Source organism: Myotis davidii, unplaced genomic scaffold (genome assembly GCF_000327345.1).
Source record: "Myotis davidii unplaced genomic scaffold, ASM32734v1 scaffold478, whole genome shotgun sequence".
In the NCBI taxonomy this organism is placed as follows: domain Eukaryota; kingdom Metazoa; phylum Chordata; class Mammalia; order Chiroptera; family Vespertilionidae; genus Myotis; species Myotis davidii.
In genome coordinates this window covers 4,525,338-4,535,215 of record NW_006289570.1, presented here as the reverse complement: position 1 = coordinate 4,535,215, position 9,878 = coordinate 4,525,338, and the positions used below count along the sequence as shown (strand labels likewise).

At 56.8% G+C, this 9,878-nt stretch overlaps 1 protein-coding gene across 1 annotated transcript in view; it reads left to right on the top strand.

Moving 5' to 3' along the window:
* The first annotated feature begins 1,351 nt into the window (after positions 1 to 1,351).
* The window catches only part of PES1 (pescadillo ribosomal biogenesis factor 1), a 10,738-nt gene continuing 2,211 nt past the window's right edge, over positions 1,352 to 9,878 (top strand). The window contains exons 1-12 of the mRNA XM_006762140.2: positions 1,352 to 1,474; positions 2,974 to 3,053; positions 3,764 to 3,917; positions 5,552 to 5,661; positions 6,769 to 6,940; positions 7,029 to 7,118; positions 8,139 to 8,255; positions 8,372 to 8,446; positions 8,734 to 8,820; positions 8,945 to 9,075; positions 9,435 to 9,560; positions 9,686 to 9,870. Of these exons, the coding sequence (XP_006762203.1) occupies positions 1,451 to 1,474; positions 2,974 to 3,053; positions 3,764 to 3,917; positions 5,552 to 5,661; positions 6,769 to 6,940; positions 7,029 to 7,118; positions 8,139 to 8,255; positions 8,372 to 8,446; positions 8,734 to 8,820; positions 8,945 to 9,075; positions 9,435 to 9,560; positions 9,686 to 9,870 (1,351 nt within the window). The 5' untranslated portion in view covers positions 1,352 to 1,450. The remainder of the gene's footprint in view (positions 1,475 to 2,973; positions 3,054 to 3,763; positions 3,918 to 5,551; positions 5,662 to 6,768; positions 6,941 to 7,028; positions 7,119 to 8,138; positions 8,256 to 8,371; positions 8,447 to 8,733; positions 8,821 to 8,944; positions 9,076 to 9,434; positions 9,561 to 9,685; positions 9,871 to 9,878) is intronic.

The window sequence follows — 9,878 nt, the reverse complement described above, 5'->3', positions numbered from 1 at the left end:
TGCCAAACGCACAAAATCATGGGTTGATCCAGGTCAACCATCAACATCGACAGCAAGGCCAAATAGCTTCAGAAAGAAGACACTGCTCTGCGTTTGGTGGGATCAGGAAGGTGTGGTGTATTATGAGCTTCTAAAACCAAGTGAAACCGTTAATACTGATCGCTACCGACAAGAAATGATCAATTTGAACCACGTTTTGATCGTAAAAAGACCAGAATGGGCCAGAAGACACAGCAAGTCATTTTGCTTCATGACGACGCAGCACCACACACTTCAAAACCAGTTAAAGACATGTTAAAAGATCTTGCCTGGGAAGTATTAACCCACCTGCCGTATTCACCAGACCTTGCTCCTTCAGATGACCACTTGTTTTCCAAACGTACGAAGAAGTGGAAAATTAGGTCTCTGAATGGTTTGCCTCAAAACAAGAAAAGTTCTATTGAGACGGTCTCCACAAATCACCTGAAAGATGGGGGAAGTCTGTAGCTAGCGATGGACATTACTTTGAATAAAGCACTTTTGATATTTCTCTTGAAATTATGTTTTCTTTTATTACAAAATCCGCATTTTAAACTGCTTAATAGCTAAATCCGCATACCGGTTAAAAATGGAGTTTGGAGGCCTGAAGAAGAACCCATTAAAGAAATTTAAAATCTATCTACTTTCCAAACCACACCACCTTGGTGTGAATATTTGTAATAAATTTTGTAATTATCCTTTGAGGAACACAATACAAAATTCACGTGTACATAGTAAAAGCTCAGATGTGTTAAATGTGCATTTAAATATACTCCGAGCTCTAGAACTCTGGTCTTTCATCATTTTTATTTTAATTAAGATTTTTTAAAAAAAATTTGTTTTATTTTTCATCATTTTTTCAAACTATCGCTAAGGCTCAGAAAATACAAGTGGCCTCTCTGGTTTCCCTACCCCTGTAGGATAGAAGTCTGCTTTAGCTTAATTTTACCCATATAACAGCTTTATTTTACGTACATAATTAAAGGAAAAGCCGATGGCAACCGTTACCACGACAACAGAATGCGTTCGCTCCCCTCTAAACGCTGTTCCCCTCTGCTTCCCAGCAGGCACTGCGCTGTTTACAAGTTTTCCGCCCCTCTCCATCCCAGCATGCAACGGGGCTCAGAGGCCGTGGGGTCGTCATCGGGATAGTTATAGATATGCCTTGATATCGTCCCTCGTTTAAACGTTGCAACGGTCTGCAATAGAGTCATAGGTGGAAAAAGCTCAAAAGAACGGTCCTAGTGATTTTTTGCCCTCCTTAAATCGTGAGGAGGGAAGCCCCGTCTATGCCTAGACGCGCTCAGGCACCTCCTTGGGCAGCCTGCGCAGACCGGCTGCGTGGGGGCCTCGGGGCTTGAGGCCGGGCACGTGCGGGAGGAAGTGGCGCTGTCAGTCCGCGCGGCGCTCCGGGTCCCATCAGCGTGGAGCCATGGGAGGCCTAGAGAAGAAGAAGGTGCGTGGGGGAGATCCCGGGGCGGGGTGGCCCAGGTTATTGTGCCAATACTTTGGAAACGGGGGCGCGACGGGGCCTGGGGACCGCGCCCTGCCCCGGCCTTGGTCCCTCCTGGGGTCCAAGGATGGGCGAGGAAGGCCGTACTTGTCCGGTGACATCCGGGGGAGAGCCCTGGAGGAGGATTGTAAAAAGAGCCGATAACCGAGCGTAGCGTCCCCCGAAAAGCAGGTTTAGCCGACAGACAGCTGCTTACTGAGTAAAGAGTGATAAACATTGCGTAAAGTTCTCCATTACGTCGAATTCATCATCTCAAACACTTGTAACCCCCCGCCCCTTTTTTTCTGGAACCAGAACTATCCAGGATGGTTAAATGTGCTGTGAAAAAGGGAGCAAACGAGGGGTGTGTGTGTTGTGTGACGGTGGGCGATCCGTAAACATACCCCCCCAAGAGGCTGCAGGGTTACGTCTAGGGCTGCACTTGGCCGTGGAGGCCCCTGCCCCCTGCCCCCGGGGAGAGACGGTGTTCAGAAAGGACGTGCTGGGCGAGCCTTGCACGGAGCTCGGTACCGTGCACTGCTCCTCTTTACCAGGGAGACAAGAGATCTGAGGGCCAGGCAGCATCTTGGCGCCATAGACATCCAGATGGTTGCTCGGTTGGACCAGGCCTTTGGTTTTGATTGCCCTCCTGGCGTCTAGCTTAATGCTTGGAACGTAGTAGAGGTCCTGTTATTGTCGGTTGAATGAATGAGTGGGGAAGGGAAGAGTCTTTGTGGCTTAGAGCCTGTATTCGCAAGCAGATGATATCACCCCCAAGGGAACAAACATTGGTTGGTGGGATGCGGGGCGGGGGAGGGGGGTGCCTTAGATATTACAATGGTTGCTGGCCCTCTAAAGGACCACGTGAGGCAAACAGATCTACAGTACATCTGTGGTATTAACCTTTTATGGGGCAGCTGTGAGAGGGGGCACTTAAGGGGGGAAAGGTCTAAAAAGGCTGTTGCTGGTGGGGGTGGGTGATTATAAAGGGAAAAGTTGAGAACACTGGCTTCGTGGAGTAGGCACTGAGGTTCTGGACTCAGACCTAGGTGTGACCTGTCCCGGCCCCAGCTCTTGAAAAGCTCTGTGAGCTGGGCAGGTTATTCCACTCAGACCCCTCCTCCCACGTGAAATGGGAGTTTAAAGGCACCCACCTCCCAGTGTTGTGGGGATTCAATGAGATAATGTGTGGAAGTCGCTCATCGTAATGGCCAGCACTTGGAGCTACCACTAAGCGCTTGGCACAGCGCCTGATCCGTGGCAGCCTCGCGATCGCATGCAAAGGTGTGTGTCCTGTATGCTGACCACTGCAGGGACGACGGTGCAGGGCAGCTCGCTCCCTACAGCCTTTCCTATCCCAGGGGCCGCTTGTTCAGAGGTGCTTGCCTCCGGCACCAGGCATGCCCAAGAGCGATGTCAGTCACTTCAGTCATTGCTAAGGGACATTTTTTTTTCTCCCCAAGTATGAACGAGGCTCTGCCACCAACTACATCACCCGAAACAAAGCCCGGAAGAAGCTGCAGCTGAGCCTGCCCGACTTCAGGTGAGGTTGGGAAGGCAAGGAATGGCGAGGGGGTGCGGGGGGTGTCCTGGGGAGTGAGTTACACAAGGAGAACGCAGCTGCATCCCTGTCTTCCCTGCGCTGCCACAAACTCCATCTGGAATTCTGATATCCCTCCTCTTTCTCACCTGGCCTAGCTTTAAGCTACGCTTTGCCAGGTGTGGTCTGTGGGGAAGCCGGAGGAGACCCGGGTTGCACTGAGTCATCAGGATGGGGCCTGGTACAGCACACCGCTGCTCTCTGTCTGGGTCTGTCCCCATCTCCTTCCTTCTGGCAGAAGAGACCCCTGGCCCTACAGCGAGGGGTTCTCAGCTCCTTGTGGAGTCAACGCCAGCCTCCTGCACAGCTTCTCGGCCCTGCCACCTGGCCGCCTTCTCGTCCTTCAGGTTGCCCAGCATTCCCCACCCTCACAGCCTCCGTCCTTCTCAGGATGCTCTTCCCCTGTCTATGGCTGCAAGGTTGGCTTCTCAGCCAGGCCTTTCCTGATGGCTCCTGCCGCCCGGCCCCTCTCACCATCCTCATCGTTTCCTCCCTGGAGCTTGTGACAGTCTGCATCATGTGACTACGCCTCCTCCCTAGGATGGGAGTTCTCCAAGGGCAGGCCCGTGCTCCCTGTTCGGTGCTGTTTCCCAGGCCCCGCGTGGCCGGTGCTCAGCACGTTACTGACGGAAGGGATGGCCTCTGTCTTCCAGGCGGCTGTGCATCCTGAAGGGCATCTATCCCCACGAGCCCAAACACAAGAAGAAGGTGAACAAGGGCTCCACGGCAGCCCGGACTTTCTACCTGATCAAGGACATCAAGTTCCTCCTCCACGAGCCCATCGTCAACAAGTTCCGGGAATACAAGGTGAAGCCGGGGCTCGGGGGTCTGTCTGGATGGGTCCGTCGCAGGTTAGGACCCGCCGGCTGTGACCTTGGCCGATTGTTTGGTCTCCGAGTAAGCCTGTGGGAGGAGTGTGCGAGGACTGACTGAGATCTCGTGTGGAAATCATTTGCACAGAACCTGGCAAGCGGTTAATGCTTTACCTGTTGTACTGTTCCCTTGGTTCTTTGGGAAAAGAGTGAATTGACTGCCTCCGAGGCAAGGATCGCGCTATCCAGGGCTCTCAGTGCGTTTTCTGCCCAGAGACACCACTGTTACTCAGTTCTTTCTGGAATTGCTCCCCGGAGACCAAGCTTTCCATTCCACAAGTAGAAACCATGAGGTGCTGAAATACCGCAGGCGAAGTAGAAACCTGTTTATGCCAAATGCAAATAACCGGAAGTAGACTGCGGAAACGGAAGCCTTCGCCAAGCAAGCAGGGCCAGGCTGCGGCCCTCCGTGGGAGGGGCGGGGCGCCACCGGGTGGCCACAGCTAGCTGCTGGCCCACCTGTCCAGCCCAGTCCACCGAGGTGGGTGGCTGGCCCTGTTTTGCTGCTGTTTTGTTGTTGTTGTTGAACATATTTATTTTTAATTGATTTCGGAGAGGAAGGGAGAGGGGGAGAGAGAGAGAGAAACATCAATGACGAGAATCATTGATTGGCTGCCTCCTGCACTCCCCACACTGGGGATCGAGCCTGCAACCTGGGTATGTGCCCGACTGGGAATCGAACCGTGACCTCCAGGTTCCTAGGTCAACGCTCAATCACTGGGCCACACCAGCTGGGCTGCTGCTGGGTTTTAAAACTACAGTCATGATCACCTAACGGTGCATTTCTCAGACATATCCCCATCGTTAGGTGATTTCATCGTACTGTGTGTACTTACACACACCTAGACGGTATAGCCTACTACACACCTAGGCTCTATGGGCCGATAGCCTCTTGCTCTGTGGCTACAGGTCCATAACAACACCGACACAAAACAACCCGAGGTTAAATCAAGCCCCAGAGAACACGATGCCGTCAAGAGATGCAGTGAACGCGAGATGTATGAGGCCGCTGCCAGCGTAACACAGCATGCGGTTTTACGGCAAACTTTTTTTATTTTTATGAGTAGAAACGGTGCACTTTAAAATCGCAATAAAAAGTATAGTATAGTAAATGCATAAACCAGTAACAGTCCTTTATTACCATTACCAAGTCATGTGTCCTGTACGTAGTGTGTGCACTTTCATACCACTAGCAGAGCAGTAGATGTGTTTACACCAGCATCACCACAAACACACGAGTAATGCATTGTGCTCCGACGGTCCGATGGCTATGACGTCAGCCAGGTGATAGGAATTTTTCAGCTCCATTATAATCTTACGGGATCGCTGTTGTATATGTGGGCTCTGCATCGACTGGAATGTCATTATTCGGGCTCTGGTCAGCAGGAGTCAGTTTTGATATTCCTTAGAGTTGGCCGTTTTGCAAATCTTGGGCTGAGGGAGCAGGTGGCACAGCCACACAGCTTCAGGGGCTTTGAGAATCCTCCCGCCCCACGCATCCCTCCTCCACAGATGAGGGGTCTCCAGGAGCCCCTGCCCCAGCATCAGCTGTCTCTTCCTCCCTTCTAGGTGTTTGTCCGGAAGCTCCGGAAGGCCTATGGGAAGAGTGAGTGGAACACCGTGGAGCGTCTGAAGGACAATAAGCCCAACTACAAGCTTGACCACATCGTCAAGGAGCGGTGAGCTGGGGGTACAGTGGGGAGCAAGACCAAGACCCTGCCCAAGCTGCGAGCATCCCATTGGAGGAAGCAGACCAAAAACCAAACTGCCAAATGGCTGTAATGATTGCAAGTCAAAATGAGTGCCAGGAGGGATGCTCACTGTGTGCAGGGAACTGGGGGACACATGTTAGTTGCAGGCTCATGAGAGGAGGTATCTCTGAGGAGAGAAGTTCGAGCCAGCCAGGGGAAGCTCAGTCCAAGCAGAGGCAACAGCATGTGCAAAGGCCCTGGGGTAAGAGAGAGCCTGAGTTCTGGGGAGTGCACACAGGGTGCATAGTCAGACCTGGAGGGTATGGCTGGATCTTAACCGTCCCTTCTCCAGCCTTCTCACTAGTCCCACTCACTCGTTGTCTAACTCAGTGGTTCTTAACCAGGTTTAAGAACGACTTGGATGGGAGGGTCTGTGGGTTTTTAATGGGTAGATGCCAGGGATGCTGCTAAACACCTCACGGTGCACAGGACAGTCTCATGACACGGAACAGCCTGGCCCTGAATGCTAATAGTGGTAAGATTCAGAAACCTTGGGCTCAGTGAGCGACCATCCTCTCTCGGGGGCTAATTGCCCGGGAACATTTAGCTCAGCTCGATGGACTTGCATTCATTGAGTCAGCCCAGCCAAGGGCTAGTGCAGGGAGAGCCGGGCTGGGAGCGCAACAGCTGGTATTCTCGCAGCCCCGCCACCCACAAGCTGGGTGGCCCCCACCCTCCACGTGGCCCACCCGGGCAGCGCCACATTTTTCTGCTTCCTGTCCCGGACCTCTAGATAGATTTCCTTTGCCCCGAAGTTTCCACCTCGAGAAAGAGAGCTGTTGGCTTGGCCGCCCTCTTTGACCACAACATACGAAAGTGGTCCAGGTCCAAGTCCTCGGCTTGCAGTGGGTTCTTGGGGACCCCATCAGGATTTCTCGGATCCTCAGAGCTAAGCGGGCAGTTCTGGTTCCCTGGTTCCTCCCAAGGCCGTGGGAGGCTGGTGCTGCCAGGCCCCTTCGTGGCAAGGCCTCGCTTGGGGGTGGGGCCCCCAGGGTGGCACGTAACCAGGCCTGAGTGTCTGTCCCGGCCACGTAGGTACCCCACCTTCATCGACGCCCTTCGGGACCTGGACGACGCCCTCTCCATGTGCTTCCTCTTCTCCACCTTCCCCCGGACCGGCAAGTGCCACGTGCAGACCATCCAGCTGTGCCGCAGGCTCACGGTGGAGTTCCTGCACTACGTCATCGCCGCCCGGGCTCTGCGCAAGGTGAGCGCAGGGCCACCTGGCCGGGCCCCCCCTGCTCTCCCTCGCCGTCCCCTTAGTTTTCACCAAGCTGCCCCCTCTCTCCTCCCAGGTCTTCCTGTCCATCAAAGGCATTTACTACCAGGCTGAGGTGCTCGGGCAGCCCATCGTGTGGATCACGCCCTATGCCTTCTCCCACGACGTGAGTGTGCCCGTGGGGCGGGGCTTGTGCTGGGCGGTTCTCCCAGACAGATGAGGGCACGAGCAAAGAGGGGCTTTTGCTGTCCTGCGGAGTCCGGCACGTGCTGGGTTCCTAGGTGTTGGCTGGGGTGTGGGGTCAGGTAGGGAAGGTGCAACGCAGCGTTGTAATAAGAACTCGAGCCAGCCTGGCTGCAGCTCCCCCAGCCGGTTGGCCTTGAACACGCTCCTGCAGCGCTCTGTGCTCAGTTTATGATGTGCTCCCACTTCCTACGCATTGTGAGATTTCAGAAAAGAATTGTTCAAAGTGCCCTTTGGGATGAATGAATAGTTAGTGGCTGCTGGGGTCTGAACCGTGGGTCTCTCCTCTCCTCTGTTCTGCCTCTCCTCCTCCTCCTCCTTCCTTCCTGCCTTCTCCACTCTGCCTTCCCTCCTTCCTCTCTGGCCCCCCTGCTCCTTCCTCCACTCTGATGTCCCACCCCCGTGCTGCTCTGACTGGGCGGTGAATAGGGCCCTGTGGAGGCAGCCTCCGCCCAGCTGGCCTGGGGGAAGGGAACAGCCCCATCCCTCCTCCCTCCCCACCCCTCCTCCGCTGCTTCCTCTCAGCAGGAGGATGGAGGACAGTACTGGGTTGTAGGTGAGGCCCTGATGTGCCCCTTCCTCTAAGCGACCAGCGCTGGGTCCTCCAGGTAGACCCAGGCAGGTGGGGGGACCCCACTGCACACTGTGCTGTAGGAAATGGGGTTGGTGCTCAGATGCTTGCCAGGCCCATCAGGGGTCCTGCAGATGCTTTCGGAAGGACGGAGGTGTGAGTGTGGGCACAGGTGGGGTACCTCTGGCCCCCGCGTCCCCTGTCCAGTGCCTCACTGGTTCCCAGAATGCCCCTGGGTGGGGACACGTCACACAGTCTCTTTCTGGGGGGCAGAGTCCCACGGCAGGGCTGCCCTGGAGGGTTCCTCACTGCGCGTGGGTTGTCAGTGTCATCTTTGCGTCCATCTTGCTGACGTGCCTCCTGTGCCCCCAGCACCCGACAGACGTGGACTACAGGGTCATGGCCACCTTCACGGAGTTCTACACCACCCTGCTGGGCTTCGTCAACTTCCGCCTCTACCAGTCCCTCAACCTGCACTACCCCCCCAAGGTAGGGCCCGCCAGCCCAGCCCCCGCCTCACTGCGCAGGGCCGCAGCCCGGCAGTCCCCACGTGGAGGCAGGGCTGGGCATGGCAGGCTTTCCCCTGACCTTCCCCTGCCTCCCAGCTCGAGGGTCAGGCCCACACAGAGGTGAAGGCCCGTGAGGACAGCTATGCACTGGACTCCGAGAGCTCCATGGAGGTGAGAGTGGCTTCTGGAGCACGGGCCCTGCATCCCTCGGAGGGTGGGCCCTGCATCCCCCATGGGGGTGGGCCCTGCATCCCCAGGAGGGTGGGCCCTGGCCCGGGAGTGGTTGTCGCTACATGTGTGGTCTCGGGACTTCCCGCAGAGCCAAACCCACTGATGTCCAGGAACTATCACTGCCTCCCCTTCCCCACCCTGGCCCCACCCTCAGATAAGCCCCCCCAAACTCCCCCTCGCCCAACCTCCCCAAGCAGCCGCCCTGCAGTCCTGCTTCTTTCCTGTAGAAACTGGCCGCCCTCAGCGCCAGTCTGGCCCGGGTGGTGGTGCCTGCAGAGGAGGAGGCTGAGTTGGACGAGTTTCCTGCCGACGGGGTGAGGACCGTGCTGCCTCCCAGGAGGAGCGGGGGCTGAGGGGTCTAGAGGAAGCTGCACGGGGTGTGGGCAGGCCTGACGGGGCGTGGGCAGGCCTGACGGTGGCGGTGCCCTTGCTCCGCAGGAGACGGCGGCGCACGAGGAGGAGCGCAGGAAGGAGCTGCAGGCGCAGGAGCAGCAGAAGAAGCTCTTCGAGGGCCTCAAGTTCTTCCTGAACCGGGAGGTGCCCCGTGAGGCCCTGGCTTTCATCATCAGGTGGGAAGCCCACAGCACTGGCCCTGCCGCTCTCCGGCTGGGTCCTCCCGCCCAGGGCAGCCTGGGCACCCCCGGGTACTTCGGGGTGGTGTCAGGATCCATTGAAGGCTGTGTGGGGATTCAACAGAAACGGTGCTGGGAAGTGCGCGGTGTACCCCGGGCGCACAGGAAGTGCCCACGGGAGGGCAGCGGCCATCACGTTCTCACCAGCTGAGGGCAGAAGGTCTCCGCTGGCCAGCAGGGTGTCCTGGGGTGGGGAGGGGACAGCTGTGTCCTAGGAGGGTGATCTTGGGGGCCAGCGGGTCCCAGGGCAGCACCTCATGCCTGAGTACTTTCATGGGCTCCCCTTGTGCCTGTAGGAGTTTTGGGGGAGACGTGTCCTGGGACAAGTCTCTGTGCATCGGGGCCACCTATGATGTCACAGACTCCTGCATTACCCACCAGATTGTCGACCGGCCCGGGCAGCAGACCCCTGTCATCGGCAGGTAGGCCCCCAGGGCCCTTGCCTCCCTCGCCTTTTGGGGTTCTGAGTGCAGAGGTCTGTCTCCGGGCGTCTGCGGGTGGAGTGGGGCCGCGGTGGTCCCTGACCCGTCTCCGCTGCCGCTGCCAGGTGCTACGTGCAGCCCCAGTGGGTGTTTGACTCTGTGAACGCCCGGCTCCTGCTCCCCGTGGCCGACTACTTCCCCGGGGTGCCGCTGCCCCCACACCTCTCCCCCTTCGTATCCGAGAAGGAAGGAGACTACGTGCCCCCTGAGAAGATGAAGCTGCTGGCCCTGCAGCGGGGCGAGCACCCAGGTGAGGGG